The 16,611-nt window shown below is 44.0% G+C and overlaps 1 protein-coding gene across 2 annotated transcripts in view; it reads left to right on the top strand.

Moving 5' to 3' along the window:
• Positions 1 to 16,291, top strand: part of TCEANC2 (transcription elongation factor A N-terminal and central domain containing 2) — a 58,451-nt gene extending 42,160 nt beyond the window's left edge. For both annotated transcript variants that reach the window (XM_040978514.1, XM_040978513.1), the window contains exons 4-5: positions 7,190 to 7,383; positions 15,257 to 16,291. In XM_040978514.1, coding sequence (XP_040834448.1) covers positions 7,190 to 7,383; positions 15,257 to 15,445 — 383 coding nt within the window. In that variant the 3' untranslated portion in view covers positions 15,446 to 16,291. The remainder of the gene's footprint in view (positions 1 to 7,189; positions 7,384 to 15,256) is intronic.
• The last annotated feature ends 320 nt before the right edge of the window (positions 16,292 to 16,611 follow it).

Raw genomic sequence — 16,611 nt, 5'->3', positions numbered from 1 at the left:
TTCATACAAAGAGTGTTATTGAGCAGGAAGGGTTTTTAGCAATGGATAAGGATTATGAAATTTTCTTTGACCAGAGACTTTGGATTCATTTCTTTCCAGTAGAGTTCCATTAATTGGTTTGTAATTGTATGATTTTGTGAGCAACTGCACTCATATTCAAATGTTACTGTAAAACAGATTTGAAAGCTAAATGCAGATGATTTATTTTTTAATTATTTGACTCAATTCAGTAAATTTTGTCTGTTTTGTGTTAAACATTATTCTGGGAGCTAGAAATACAACTTAAAGTAAGGTAAAAGTTGTGCCCTTGAGATGCTTAGAAGAGAAAGTGGGCATTTAAATATTCTAGGCTGAGGGAGCAGTATGAGCTAAGGCACAGAACTGTTGGAAGGCCAAACATATAATCTAAAAGCAATGGCGTGAGCTATGCCATACCAACGCAAGAGTTTAATGTGTGGGGGATGAAGGGGTGGAAGAACTTGAGTGGGGGGAATGGAAGAGGAGGAAGGTGACAAAATGAAAGGAAGACCAAAGAGGCTGCAGGTTGTCAGGGTTTTAATTCTATATTCAAAAGTTAATCTGAGGACACTGGAGAGCCATGGAAAAATTTTTGATCAGAGCAGATTTTGATCAAATTTTGTTTGTAACAGCTCGTTATGACTTCAGTTTTGAGGATGCGTTAGAGATTTGTTAATGAGCTTGTAGTAGAGGTGATGAGGACATGAGTTGGAAGTAGGAATGGATAGGAAGGTGGAGAGGAAGAGAAGCTGCAGGAGATGCTGAAGAAGGGAATCTGTATGACCTGGAACATGAGAGAGAAGACAGTGGAGCCTAAAGTGATGGGTGCGTGGTGGTGGCGTCGTTGTAGAATAAGAAGTGTTGATTTATTGGTGCTTGTGGAACAAGCCAATGTCCAGGAGAGGACTGGAGGTGGAGTGGGAACTGTTGGCTGGAGAGACAGTTGGAACTCATCTGCTTGCACATGCTGGACCACAAGAGTGGGAAGAATTGCTCAGGGAAGGCAGCAGAGAAAGAGGCCAAGGACAATACCCAGGCCGGGGTTCACAAATAAAGACTGAGGAAACACTCAAGCAGCAGATGAGACCGAGGACGGGGAGGGATCAGCAGTACATGGTGTCTCAAAAAAGCAGTGCATATTTTTGAAGGAAAAATGCAACAGTTTCAGTTGACAGAGATGCCAAGTTAAGTCAGGAGAGCTGGAACAGTAGTGCCTTTAAAATATATATATGTATATATTTATTTGTTTGAAAAAGTTAGAGAGGGGGAGGCAGAGAAAGATCTTCCAACTACTGGTTCACTCCCCGGACTGGGCCAAGGCAGAAACCATGACTTTCTTTCTGTTCTCCCTTACAGGCGTCAGGGGTCCAAGCATTTGAATCATCTCCTCCTGCTTTTTCCCATGCCATTATCAGGGAGTTGGATTGGAAACAGAGCATCCAGGACAGAAACTGGTGCCCAGATGAGGTGATGACTTTGCAATCAGCAGCCTTACGTGCTATGCCGCAACACCAGCCCAGCAGTGCCTTTCGTGGACAGAGAAAGGATAATTGGGCAAACACATGACAGGAGGGCCTTCTCTTCCAGAGCCACTTGACTGTAGCTGTGTGGCAGCATAGCCTGCTGTTAGATGTGCTCACATGTTGAGCCAACTCCCAAGGCTGTGAGCTGAACAGCATAGATGCACACTGTCCCACCACTCCAAGGAGGCTTGCGTTAATAATCTTACCGTAAATTCTGTGACTTTTTTCTTTGCATATAAACAAATATGGTGTTTATATGTATGCACATATGTAATTTTAAAAATAAATATTGGCTCATGCTGTGTGCTCTTTGGAGACCTACTTTTTTCACTGAGCTGAATAAAGTGATCATCTGTCCTTGTTACTACTTGTCGAGCTATTCCAGGTTTTATTTAATTGCAGAGTAATTGGTTTTTTAAGAATTTAACATTTGGGCCTGGTGCGGTGGCACAGTGGTTAAGGTCCTCCCCTTGCACGCCCAGGATCCCATATGATTGCTGGTTCTAATCCTGACGGCCCCTCTTCCCATCCAGCTCCCTGCCTGTGGCCTGGGAAAGCAAAGACGGCCCAAGGCTTTGGGACCCTGCACCCATGTGGGAGACCCGGAAGAGGCTCCTGGCTTCGGATTGGCATAGCATCGGCCGTTATGCTGACTTGGGGAGTGAATCATCGGATGGAAGATCTTCCTCTCTGTCTCTCCTCTCTGTATATCTGCCTTTCCAATAAAAATAAAATAAATCTTTTTTTAAAAAAAGAATATAACATTTGACATCTTGGGCCCTTAATGATGATGAGTTTGTAGGTTGTTTTTAGATTGTGTGTATGTTTGCACACTTTACTGGGACAGGAGTGGACGGATTCCGGGGACCGTGTCCTCCCCCACCTCTATCCTCAGCAACTGGCATAGTGTTTGAATATCCTGAGTTTGAGTTTCTGAAGGCCCATGCTGTCTTATTTATGTTTGTATTTTTGTCATCTACAACAGTGATCAACAACATAGAAAAAGAAATTTGTTTTCTGGATGAATTATCTCAGGGACATGAAGAACTCTAGCCAGAAGAAGGAATCTCCAGTAGCGATTTTTGCTTTTAAGTCATCTGTGTTTGAAAAGCACCTTCCTGTGCACTGTCTGCCGGGAAGTACCTTAAAACATTCCTAATGAGACCTCTGCATTCCTCCTCCTCCTCATATTGAGGATTGATGTTCTTTTTTTCCCCATTAGTAGAAACATTCTGTGATAAATAATTGGTTGCAGTGTGAAGTTAAGGAATGAATATTATAAATATTATGTTACCCTTGTCTTCCTTTTAGAGTTACCTTTATTTTTTTTTTTTCGCCTCCAGGATTCTTTTCATAGAATCTTTGAAGTGGGCATAGTTACTATATGACGGGTGCTTAGCATAGTAATCTTTCTAGCACAAATAGGCCTTTAGTAAATCGGGAAGAATAAAGGATTCAAGCCATGGGGCAGGCAGGGGACATAATTGGAGCTATTTTCTCTATGTTTTCAACCATTTTTTCAATTTTAAATTCTTTTTTTCTGCTCTCCTTTATTCAAGGGTGCCTGTATTATACACTAAACTCTTATGTGCTGCAGGTCTGAGCTTTAGTTTTTATTGCATAGATCTAGCTATCTATAAAAGGTGTAGTTTAGCATTGTTTTCTCTTTTTAAGAATTATTTTGATTTGAAAGGCAGAGTTACAGAAAAATCTTCCATATTCTGGAACACTCCCCAGTTGGGTACAAAAGCCGCTTAAGAGAGTGAACCATCAAACGGAAGATCTTCCTCTCTGTCTCTCCTCTCTGTATATCTGACTTTCCAATAAAAATAAAATAAATCTTTTTTTACAAAAGAGGACATGTTATTCTTCATTCAGCCAACCTCTCCTGGTCCCCATCTCCTGCCACTGTGCTCACTGCTGGAGATACAGAAAAGAACAAACATGTCAGAATTCTTTCCTTCCAGGCTGACTTTGATGAGCACCGAACTGCATTGTGGCACAGTGAGTTAAGTTGCTGCCTGCAAAGCTGGCGCCCTGTTTCAGAGCCCTGGCACAAATGCTGCTCAGGTCCCTGCCACCCACTCTGGAGTGGCCATCTAGGGAGTGAATCAGCAGATGGAAGATATCTCTCACTGTCTTTCAAATAAATAAATATTTTGAAAGAGATTAACTGATCAGATACTTACAATTTACCATACTAATTATTGTGCTAAGCTACTAAAGGACATAGAGTAGAGGTACTAGGCAAGATTAGGAGAGTTAAGTAAGACTTCCTGGAGGAAGGCGACTCCTAAATGAATCTTAAGGCTGGTTGGGAGTTACCAGATAAAGAAGGAAGAAAGATAGGATAGTCATTGGGTGGCATGTATGTTTAAAAGAAATGTTCCGGGCCCGGCGTGGTGGCGCAAGTGGTTAAGGTCCTCGCCTTGCACGCCCGGGATCCCATATGGACACCGGTTCTAATCCCGGCAGCCCCACTTCCCATCCAGCTCCCTTCCTCTGGCCTGGGAAAGCAGTCGAGGACGGCCCAAAGCTTTGGGACCCTGCACCCGCGTGGGAGACCCGGAAGAGGCTCCTGGCTTCGGATCGGCATAGTATCGGCCCGTTGCGCTCACTTGGGGAGTGAATCATCGGACGGAGGATCTTCCTCTCTGTCTCTCCTCTCTGTATATCCACCTTTCCAATAAAAAAATAATAATAAATAAATCTTAAAAAAAAAAAAAAGAAATGTTCGAATGCTTTAGGAGCTACGGGTCGCGGAGGAGTAGGGTGACAGTGGGATAGTAGATGGAAATGAAGCAGAAGGCAGGTGGGAGGGTAGCAGTTTGTGAGGGAACTTGTCTAAAAGGGTAAGAGTTTATGATTGAAGGTTTTAAGTTAAGGAATAAAATGGCCAGATTTAAATCCTCAGAAAAAGTGTCCCCCAAAGAAAAAATACTCCCACAGAGGCTGTCGTGGTGGCCGCATGGAAGACGAAGGATGCTGGGCCAGAGAAATGGAGCCTTCCCAGAGTTCCTCAGCATCGGGGAGCAGGCACGGGACACCCACGCACCCCGCTCGTGTAGACATGTTACTAGATAGCTGTGATTTCACTGTTTAAGCAGGGTTTTTTTTCCCCTTTTGCAGTCTAACCAGCTGTTGCTTAAGAAAGCAGCTGATGGGCCAAGTGCAGTAGCCTGGTGGCTAGGGTCCTCACTTTGAATGCACCAGGACCTCATTTGGGTGCCAGTTCATGTCCTGGCTGCTCCACTTGCTTCCAGCTACCCGCCTGTGGCCTGGGAAAGCAGTCAAGGATGACCCAAAGCCTTGGGACCCTGCACCTCCGTGGGAAACCAGGAAGCTCCTGGTTCCTGGCTTTGAATCAGCTCAGCTCTGGCTGTTGCAGCGGCTTAGGGAATAAGCCAGCAGATAGAAGATCTTCCTCTTTGTCTCTCCTTCTCTGTAGATCTGACTTCCCAATGAAAATAAATCTTTTTTAGACAAAAGAAAGTGACTTGATCTGTCTTGTATTCCTTTCTGTTGGTGTTGTTAACTTTTAAGTGGCTTTTCTTGGCTTTGTAGCCATTTATTTTTATCTGAATGCTTTTGCATATCTGTTTTTTTTTTTAACCTTTCCTTCTTTTTTTTCACATTTTATTGTGGAAATCTCAAACATATAAAGGTAAAGTGAATAGTGCAAGGCGCTCCCATATGTTCATCACTCAGACCCGGTGAGTCCCCAGCTCGGGCCCCATTTCCTGGTTTGCTTTCTGTTGCCCCCTCAGCACTGCAGAGCAGAAGCTCGGGGCTGTGGTCTTTCCACTCCCTGTGCTTTGATAGCTCTGAGAACAAGGTGCCTTGGCTGACATTGGTGCTAAACAAAAGTGACAGTCACTCCTTAGTATGATTTAATGTCTTGTACATAGTCACATGTCTGTCTATCTCAGGATACCTTTCAACAGTGAACTTGCTCCAATTGGAATTTGGTACACATTCCATATTTGGTACTTTGGATTAAAGGTCTCTCTCCATCTACAGCAGTTCTTAGCTCCAATCCCTTTGTAAAAGCCATTGACTGTTAAAGAAGTGATGTCTGTTGTCCTGAAGAAAGCCCCATGTTCTGAATTTGTGTAACATATTTCTCTGTCATACTTGCTGTAAGCTGGAGGTGAGCACCAAGTGACTAAGCAGATTATGGATCGCTGCTTCGGTGGGCAGAGGTGAGACTACCCCACCTGCTGTGCTGTGGAAAGCTCCGCTGTCTGAGGGAAACTAGCACTGATCAGAGCTCAGGTGATGAGGGTCACTTCCCCATCAGCCTTTCATTAAATGCAAATTCACCTGCTGAAGATTATCTTTTGAATGATTCCTTCAGGAGCTATAAATATTTTCCTTGATTTTGGTGATTTTTTTTAAAATTTCTTAGTTTTTTTTTTTTTTTTTAAGACAGATTTACAGAGAAGAAAGAAAGATCTTCCATGTGCTGGTTTATTCCTCAAATGGTCACAATGGCCAGAGCTGAGCCAATCCAAAAGCAGGGGCTTCTTTGGGGTCTCCCAAACAGGTGCAGGATCCCAAGGCTTTTGGCTGTCTTTGACTGCTTTTCCAGGTCATAAGCAGGGAGCTGGATGGGAAGTGGAGCAGCTGGGACAATGAACTTGTTCACACAGCAGGTGCTGATACTTGAAAGTGGAGGATTAGCCTGTTGAGTCATGGTGACAGCCCTAATCTTTTCTTGTTTATTAGCTCAATAGAGAACATTCCCTCAATGAGAGCCATTTGTGTTTTCTTGAAATGTGGAATATGTTGGGGCTGGTACTATGGTGTGGTAGGCTAAACTTCTACCAGTGACACTGGCATTCAGTATGGGCACCAGTTCAAGTCCTGACTGTTCTACTTCCCAGCTCCCTGCTAATAGCCTGGGGGTGCAATGGACGATAGCAAAAGGCCTTGGGCCCCTTCACCCACTTGGGAGACCCAGAAGCAGCTCCTGACTCCTGGCTTTGGACCCATCAGCTCTGGCTACTGCAGCCTGGGGAGTGAACCAACCGATGCAAGCTATCTCTCTGTCTGTAGCTCTGCTTTTCAGATACAAAAAAGAAAGAAATATATATCAACAAAAAAAATGTTTAATTCTTTTTCTTTTATTGTTATTTTTTATTTAAGGAGTTGGTGCCTTAATTTTTGTTTTTTAAAGAATCTTTTGGGAAAGGGTGGGTATTGAGGCAGAGTGGGTTAAATATCCCATTGTCCTATCAGAGTGTCTGCATTCAAGTTCCACTTCCTCTTCAGCTTGCTACTAATGTGCACCCCAGAAGCCTGGCCCAGACCCTGCTGTTGTTAGCATTTGGGAGTGAACTAACAGATGTTAGATTCATCTCTCTCTGTCTCTCCCGCTCTCACTTTCTCTCAATTTCTGCTCTCTTCCTTTGAAATAGATACAAATAATAAATAAACAGTTAAAGAATCTGTTGTTCCTGCCTCAATTTTATGGCTTGACCACGTGGGCAGGTCTGCTGCCTGTTTCTGGTGATTTCCTTATTGTTTCAGCCTCATTGTCCCAGAGTCTGGGGAATGGGAATGGATGTTCTCAGAGCCACCCACCATCCATCCAACCCTGTGCTGTGCAGAGCACTGCACAACAAACTTGTCTCTTCTTGTCCTAGGTCATACTGTGAACAAGATGCGCCAACACTCAGATCCAGAGGTGGCTGGTCTTGCCAGAGATGTCTACACCGAATGGAAAACGTTCATTGAAAAACACCTGGATAGACCACCTATTGAAGTTCGAAGTGATCCCAAAACAGAGTCCTTTAGGAAAAATGCCAGAAAATTACTGTCAGAAGCCTTGGAATTAAAGGTAATGTCCTGTTGGAATATGATTACTAGGTATTCTAGGTTATATGGGCTTTATGTTTTCATAATGAACTTTGTAATACTTTGTATTATTTGCGAGATAGAAAGGAGAGACAGAGATTTTCCAGTGGTTCACTTTCCAAATGGTCACCACAGTCAGCTTTGGACCAGAATGGCACAAGGAGCCGTGACTTCATCCCTGTCTCCCCTGTGAATGGCACAGGCTCAGTCGGCCTCTTCCTCTGCCTTCCAGGCGCATGCCCAGGGAGCTGGATCAGATGCAGATTAGCCAGAACTCAAACTTGCACTCCAGTATGGGATGCTTATATAAGCAGTGGTTTAACATATTGCTCAAAACACTGGTCCCCAGCTTTGTAGTCTTAATGTTGTGGGTTTATTCAAACACGATTTTTTTTAAGATTTATTTATTTTTATTGCAAAGTCAGTACAGAGAGGAAGAGAGATAGAGAGGAAGATTTTCCGGGTGGAAGATGATTTCTTCTGATGATTCACTTCCCAAGTGACCGTAATGGCTAGTGCTGTGCTGATCCGAAACCAGGAGCCAGGAATTTCCTCCGGGTCTCCCACACAGGTACAGGGTCCCAAGAATTTGGGCCGTTCTTGACTGCTTTCCCAGGCCACAAGCAGGAAGCTGGATAGGAAGCGGAGCCGCCGGGATTAGAACCGGTGCCCATATGGAATCCTGGCACGTTCAAGGCGAGGACTTTAGCCGCTAGACCTCAGCACTGGGCCCCAAACAGGATATTGTTTAATCATTCTGCAAGACAGTATTATGGTAGTGCATGCACTGGAACTAGTAAAACCTGAGTTGGGACTTCCTTGTAACTAGTAAGACCAAGTTGAAACTCTTTGTCTAGCACCTTCTAGTTTTGGTACATTAAGGTAATCATTATTTCTAGAACTGGGTTCCTTCCTTTCTCCCTCCCTCCCTCCTTCCCTTCCTTCCTTATTTATGTATTTATTTGCAGAGAAAGAGGGAGACACCAAAGTCGAAATCTTCCCAGTTCACTCCCTAGATGGTCACAAGAGTTGAGGCTTTGCTGTTAAAGCTAGGAGCCTAAAGCTGTGTCTGGGTCTCTGACATGGGTGGCAGGGCCCCAAGCACTTAGGGCCTCTTCCACTGCTTTCCCGGACACCTTAGCAGGGAGCTGGACCAGAAGTGGAGCAGCCAGGACTCACACCAGTGCACATGTGGGATGTCAGCATGACAGGCAACACTGGGACATTTGAGACCCAGTAAAGTGAGAGTGTAACTTCTGCCGTATAAGGTTGTAGGAAGATTAACCATTAACGAAGGAATAGCTCATTTGATGAATAGCCTCTGCTTCCTTCCTCTTGAAAATTTTTTCCTTTCCTGCCGAAGTGAAAAATCTGGGATGGACTATGCTATGAAATATTAATGGCAAAGACCCCCCCACCCCACCCCATTTTTTTGTCAGTAGCCATATCTTTGGTTCTTGGGCATAAAATCAGTTGGATACATATTTCCTACCATTTCATAGCCAGCAGTTCAGATATTATTAATGATTTGAGGTACACATACTGGGAGACTCATTAACAGTCATCATCATCATCACACAAGTCTCCTAAGCTAACGAACACTCTGGAAAATCAGACATACGTGTATTTTCTTATCCCCAAAATATCTCAGTATGTCCTTACTAAAATATCCCTAAGGAACAATTTAATATTATTAACAGAAGAAGCAATTTAGAAGTATGGCTTAAATGCTAGATCTTTTTATATTTTCTGAAAAGATATTTTAATATACTCAGCTGTTTATCTACAAAAAATGGGGAAGTGGACCTCAGTATATTATTTCTTACAAAGAAAATTTTAGGGTTTTGAAATTTACATGTATAATAGAAAATGAAGAAGATATAGAGAGGTAAAGAAAATTAGCAGGGGTCAATGCAGTGGCATATTAGGCTAGTCCTTCTGGATGCTGGTGCATGTCACAGCTGCTCCATTTACCATCCAGGTCTCTGCTCGTGCCCTGGGCTTATGGTCCTTGGAATCCTGCACCCACGTGGGAGACCCAGAAGAAAGCAACTAGCTTCCAACTGGTCCAGCTCCAACCATTGTACCAGTTGGGGAATTAACCAATGAGTGGAAAACCTCTGTCTCTCCTCTATCTGTAAAATCTGCCTTTCAAACGAAATAAGTAAATATTAAAGAAAATTACCAATGATCCTACCACCAAGACATAATATTGTTAACATTTTGGTGTACTTCTTTTTTTCTGGTACACTCTTATAGCTGCTTAAATCAATATGGGCAAGTTACAGTTTTCTGAGATTTATAAAGAGCGAATTATGTATCAAATGTTCCATAAGATGTTTTTACTGATTATTTAAATAGCATTACAAAAATTAACAATTATTTGTGTTCCCTCCTTAATCTTGATCAAATTCAGTTAATGTCATTTTGTATATCTTTTCCTAATGTTTATTTTTCATGCTCCTAATTTTTTATGCCTGTTTAACAGTTTGGTGAATTGATTGATATACTGTAAATTTGTGTGACTTTTTTAAAGGAAGCTTTAAAGTGCATATTAAACCCTTCAAAGAACAACAGTAAAAAATTACAAAGGCAGAATATTGATTTGCCAACAAGGTTTGCTATTTTAAATGAAGTTTATTTTTTGTATCAACTAAAATTGTTATAGACACATACAGTGGGTATAGAATATGTAGTTAATGTGGTGGTAAATACCAGTTCCCTATGGTAACTTTTTAAGTAAATGATGATAACGAAGTTATGCTTGTAAGGATTAATGAGCAGTTTGCCTGCTGTATTAAACTCTATAATAATTATCCTTTTAGTTTCTCCATTAATTACCCTTTAAATGGCACATCAAGTGGTAAGCACTCAAGTGTTACAAAGCAAAGTTAAAAAAGTGATACATTCGTTAGTACTTTCCAGTGTAATTGGAAGGAATATCAAGATTAAGTATAGCTGAATGATTTTGTTCCCAAAGAGTAAATTTTAAAAATTGAAAGTATGCATCTTTCTTGGCAAAAAAAAAAAAAAACCAAAAAACAAAAAACCGCAAAACCAATCTTTTTTCATGTACAAATGGCATTTGGTAGCATTTTGTCAGCTTGGTATGTCAGAGAAAATAAATACAAACACTTTCACATAAGGTTAATTCTAGCAGCTATCATCATTTAAAGCATTTCCATATTAGGATAAATCAATGAACCGTCTAATCCAGTATCTGGTCTTTGACGGTAACCAATGTTGAATACATTCAAATCAGACATCAGATCTCCATAAATGTACTTTATCAGGCAGTATAAACCATGGAGTAAGTTATTGGCCCAGTGACTAAACAGTCTTTACAGTTTGATCCTAGCATCTGTCTTTGCAAATACCATATGTAACTCATTAAATTTTGCAGAAAAAGATGTTTCCTTCTTACTTGTTTCTGTTATATCCTTTAATAGTGAAAGCCACGTTTGAGGAATGTACCCACAACCTAAAGGTGTGTCTCTCTATTACACTGCAGGGCTTGCTGTCTAGATCCATGGATTATTTCCTTGTTCTTAGAATAATGGGAAAGATGAGTAAAAGCCCCCGTCACTGCAGCCCGGGCTCCGTTCCCCTTCACTTTTCCCTTCCAGGTCTTCTTTGTTCCTCACTGTCCTTTAGATCTTTCCTCATATTAGCGTCCCCTGTGGTGTCATTCTCTTACTTCCCCTTCCTCATTATCCACTCTCCTTCCTACCTCCAGCCTGTGATCATTTTCCTATGATGTCATTTGAAAAAATGAACCTGGTTCTCAAAGTGAGCCTGTATCATTAAGAGTTATGAAACACTGGCTGCTTGGCTCGGTTGGTCGTCAGATGGTGCTAATGAGATCCAGGTCAGGGGTATGTCCCCATATGGGACTTTTCGTTTTTTCTTTGTTTAATGGCCTCAAACTGTACCCCTGGCTTTGACCAGCTCTCTCATAAATGTATTCAAGTGGTCAAAGAGAAATGTGGGTAGATGTGTGCAAATTCAGCCCACACGAAGTTTGCTTCCAGTGGATATCCAGATCAACAAGTGTTGGTTGCGATCTGCTGGCTGCTTGGGAGAACACAAACCGATGAGTGCATTCTGTATTCTGTGAAAGCTGAGAGCCTGAAGGGACGGACTGGAATGAATGCATTTTACACTTGGAGCAGTTAAATCTGGTGTAGAAATCTGGGCAGTTTCTCTGGGAGAATGGCAACTGGACTCACCTTTGGAAGAGGGCTAGGGTTTTGTTAACTAAAAAATACACATAAAAAGTAAAACATTTAAAATACAAAAATCTCCCAGATACAGGACAAAGAAAGGGAATACTTGGAAACAGTGGTCTCACCTACTTTCCCCTGGTCCTTGGCCCTTCCCACCCTGGTCAATGATATAAATATCATCAAAAATAATAAAATAATAATAAAATACAAATTTTTTTTTGCTATGCATACGATGTTATTGAAAGAGCCGTAAAGAAGGAAGATAACAGAGATAACATGTGGAGAAAGAACACTCATATAATAAATACTTGTTGAGTACTAAGTGTTCATCAGAACCTTTGCGAGGTATAGAGGCTCTATAAATGAGCCCAGTGCGCTTGCAGACCCGAGGTGCTTGCAGTCTTCTGCAGGAGCAGACAGGTAGTTCCAGTACTGTGTGGGAAGCTCTGCTGTTAAAATAACCACATGTGGGCCCGGTGTGGTAGCATAGTGGCTAAAGTCCTCAGCTTGTTCACACCGGGATCCCATATGGGCACTGGTTTTAATCCTGGTGGCTCCGCTTCCCATCCAGCTCCCTGCTTGTGGCCTGGGAAGGCAGTCAAGGGTGGCCCAAAGCTTTGGGACTCTGCACCCACATGGGAGACCTGGAAGAGGCTCTCAGCTCCTGACTTTGGATCAGCACAGCTCCGGGCATTGCAGCTGCTTGGGAAGAAGATCTTCCTCTCTGTTTCTCCTCCTCTCTGTATATCTGACTTTCTAATAAATGAATCTTTAAAAAAAAATAAATAAAGATAACTACATGAAGAAGACTGCCTTCCCCTGCTTTTTAAAGGGCTTCCACATGGCAGCCCTTTCTAATAGGGTACCATCTCCCACTGAGGCCACAGCCCCAGAAAAAGCACAGCTCTTTTTTTTTTTTTTTAAGATTCATTTTATTTTTTTTATTACAAAGTCAGATATACAGAGAGGAGAGACAGAGAGGAAGATCTTCCGTCCAATGATTCACCCCCCAAGTGAGCGCAATGGTTGATGCTGTGCCGATCTGAAGCCAGGAGCCTCTTCCAGGTCTCCCACATGGGTGCAGGGTCCCAAAGCTTTGGGCCATCCTCGACTGCCTTTCCGGGCCACAAGCAGGGAGCTGGAAGGGAAGCGGGGCTGCCGGGATTAGAACTGGCGCGCCCATATGGGATCCCGGGGCGTGCAAGGGGAGGACCTTAACCACTTGCGCCACTGCACCAGGCCCCAAAAGCACAGCTCTTGATGGGCCTGTTTTGTGTCGCCCCCAGAGATGGCTTCACCCAGGATGAGACAATGGAGTAACACACGCTCAACTCACAGGCACAAACAGATAAGGAAGGTGCCTCATATTCTCTGTCTGAGAAATGGGAGCCAGGAAACACCAGAAGACAGGTGTCCTGGAGGAGTTCAGAGGAGGCAAGAATTGTTGGTTAGAAATGTGCAGCCTAGAGGGAGAGAATAAGGCAGGGAGGACTGACAGCAAGACTCAGAGAGAAGCCCCAAGGCACCTGAGAAAGAAACCGTGCGGATCATGGGGAACAAAAAGAAAGGAATGGGGTCCCCTAGGAAACCTGTCCCTGCCTTCCAGGATTTCTGTTCCATTTCCTATCCACACAGCTGCGTCTCACAGAAAAACCCTTTTTTCTCAAGATCCTAGCCAGCCTCTGATCCTGTCACCCAAAAGCACTTCCGTAAAAAGCCAGGTTCGGACACATTGGAAGGGACTCACCTGCGTGGGTAGGCTTGGGTTAGCCAAGGGCAGAGTTATCCATTCTTTACTCCGTGCAGTGGACTTGTTATGCACAAGGACACATGAATCATTTTTCATTGTGATTTGCATTTTAATATCCCATTTTTTTTAACAGTCCCCACCTAAGGCATACATGAGAATTTTCAGACGTTTGCTTTGTGTTACGCCCACCACGTTGCTGGTCCTGTGCCTGTCACACCACCCCTGCAGTTCTCTGGTCTGCCTGTGTGTCTCTTACGTTAGGACAGGTTATCAAATGTCAAGTGTCCCTTTCTGGTGAGGGGATAGGACATGCTTTCTTTCTCAAAATGCATTTCATATACAGGTGCAGTATACAGATGAAACAGTACACAGAGCAGACATGAGCAGCTCAGTGAATTTATCATGAAGCAAACCGTCAGATCTTGTTCTGTCTCCAGGTCTCTAGTTAGCCATTGTCTCCTGGAGCCAGGCACTGCCCTTGGGAGCAGAGTACCCTTGCTGTAGCAATGTGGTTGCCCAGCATTCTTTCCTCTTTCTTCCCTGGCACTTGCTTGGTGCTGTCATTGTCCCCGCTGCCATCCTCTCCTGCCAGCTGTCCAGCTCACAGACTCTAACAGCAGGCCGTCCTTGGTCACTGCTTGTTTCTTGGTCCAAGAATGGAGCTTGGCACATAGCGAGACCAATGTTTACATGAGTGGCTGAGGTCAGGAGGGAGGAAGGAAAGCAGAAAGAAATAGAACTCTTCAGGAGCTCACTGCCGGCAGAGGCAAACTGAGACCACAGACCCTTGGACTCTGAAGATACAGAGGAAGCTCAGGACAGTGTGGTCTGGAAAACTCTCAACCTGTGGTGCCGGGGTGATTTGGTTACGTTGGTTATTTTGTTTGCTCACACTTTGACATACCAGCAGAAGCGTAGTTCCTAGGGAAAGGTGTGCCTTGCTAAGGAAGACACATGCTGGAGTATGTGTCAGCTTAGCGGGCAGCTTGGAGTGCTGGGGTCAGGATCGGCTCTGGGGAGGGCATCCTGGGGTTGACCCTGGAAAGGCAGGTAGGTAGGGTCAGGACACCCTGGCCAGCCGTCCAGCCTGGCCTGGAGCACAGAATGGGAGCAAAAGCCCTGCCCATCTTTGCTTACATCTGTGACCTCAGGGTGGCTTGGATCTGAGCTGGGAGACACTGGAATTGCTGGCCATCTCTTCCTCTTGGCCTTCTGTGGTCAGTTGAATATCCAGGGGTCTCTAAATTCAGCCCTTCCAACCAGAATATCAAGGGGGTTGTAAGTGTGGTGAAAGGGGAAAAATCAGGAACTTGGGGGCATGGGGTCCAGGTTGCTGTCACACTTCTGTTTCTTAGTAGTTGTAAGATCTTGACCCTTCACCTTTGAGTCCATTTCCTTCTCTGTAAAATGTGATTCTAAGAGTTATGAACATTAAATGTGAAAAGTGATTTATAAACTGCTCTGTGCACATAGGAAGATCCAGCATTTCTAAAATGCTGTAAGGGGTTAAAAGGAAGTTTCAGACACACACAAAGTATAAACTGTTACCCTGATTTATTACCCTTGGTCTTCGTTTCCTGGTTGGTAAAGTACGGGGCCCAGTACCCATTGCTTAGTTCAAGCCAGTTTCCTGTTATAATGGCAAATATTACCACCCGGCAGGGGTTGTGAATGAGGTCCCTGTCACAAAGCACATGGCCTTGTTCCTTAATTGCCAGGGTGGAATTAATTTGCTCTTCCTGTTTCTCTTGTGACAGGAAGTAGATGTCCTTGAATTTCACTTGATTAATGGAGGCCTCTGAGCAGAGTGCTCCAGCCTCTCTTGCTTTTAATCCTTATGCAATGCAAGGACCTAATTTGATAATTTTGCTGTTTTTTAGATGGATCACCTACTGGTTGAAAATATTGAGCGGGAAGCGTTTCATCTCTGCTCCCGCCTCGTTAATGGGCCATACCGGCGGACGGTGAGAGCTCTGGTCTTCACATTAAAGCACCAAGCCGAAATCCAGGCGCAGGTGAAGAACGGCTCGCTGCCGGTCGGCACGTTTGTACAGACCCACAAAAAGTGACCTGAGAACGGACCCAACCCTGGGCCAGGCAGAGAGCAAAATGGGCCACTCTCTGCCATTCAAAGACTCTTTTGAGCCTGGGTGATGGCTGGTGCTGGCTGTGCTAAGTTTTCCCATGGTGCCGTTCCTTCAGAGGGAGGATGCAGAGAGCTGTGGGAGACAGGCCTGCAGGAACATGCTTCATTAGCTGTCGCGTGCTGTTGCCGCCTAACAGGACAGCACACTGGCTGTCACTAGGAAGCACCATACGGCTGCCATCACCCAACACGCAGAAAGGGTGATGGATTTCACTGTGAGTACGCCAAGGACATCTCTAAACTTCCCCCTGTCAGGCAGATGAAGTTACTGCTTTATTTCCCCACCCTGCAGGTAACTGAAACTCAATTACCGCTGCTGCTCACTCGGTTCCATCCCCCTGAGTTTAGATAGCTCTGGTGCCTCTCAGAACTCCCCTTCTCTTCTCTTTGCTCTACCCCAGGGGTGAGGCTGGCAGAGCCAGCCAACTAGCCCTTCTTTCCAGAGCTCACTTATCTGCACATTTCAGCTCTCCCTGGAAGACCTCTGTGTTGGTCTTGGAGCCCCCATGCTGTGGCTTCTAATGAGGTACGGGCCTGCAGCTCCCCGCACCTCGGGCTTGATTTGAATGCGATGGTGGCTTTCAGTTTAGGGCTCAGTGGAAGATGCATAATGAAATTTCTCTTGAAATGAATTATTGTAGTAGAAAAAAAAGTACATACATACAGAATGTAAAGTGAAGTACCTCTTTATGGGTGTGTTTGACCAATGATGTAAAGACTTTTTAAAAATAATAATAATAAACTTCGACCTTTTTTCCTAAAACAAAAATGGTTGTTTTGTTCGTTGATTAGTGTTTGAGTTGAGAAAGCGATGATTTTGGCTAATGAAATTGAAGCATGATGGGAAACAGGTGTAAGGAGGTAGGATGACGCAGGCAGGGCATTTAAAGGAGACCAGAGCAAGTGTGTGATCCAAAAGGAAGGAGCCCCTGGACAGGCAGAGGCTGCACATCCCCCAGGAGAAGGTGAGGCGAGAAGGATTCCCACTCTTGCAGGGTTAGGCACTTTTCCTAAGATGATTTTCTGACATCAGCACTGTTCCAGCTTGTCAGATCTGTTTGCTCATTCAGCAACCATTTACTGAGCACC

Source organism: Ochotona curzoniae, unplaced genomic scaffold, assembly GCF_017591425.1.
Source record: "Ochotona curzoniae isolate NIBS_2020 unplaced genomic scaffold, NIBS_Ocur_1.0 contig_291, whole genome shotgun sequence".
In the NCBI taxonomy this organism is placed as follows: Eukaryota; Metazoa; Chordata; class Mammalia; order Lagomorpha; family Ochotonidae; genus Ochotona; species Ochotona curzoniae.
This window is presented reverse-complemented; position numbering and strand designations above follow the sequence as displayed.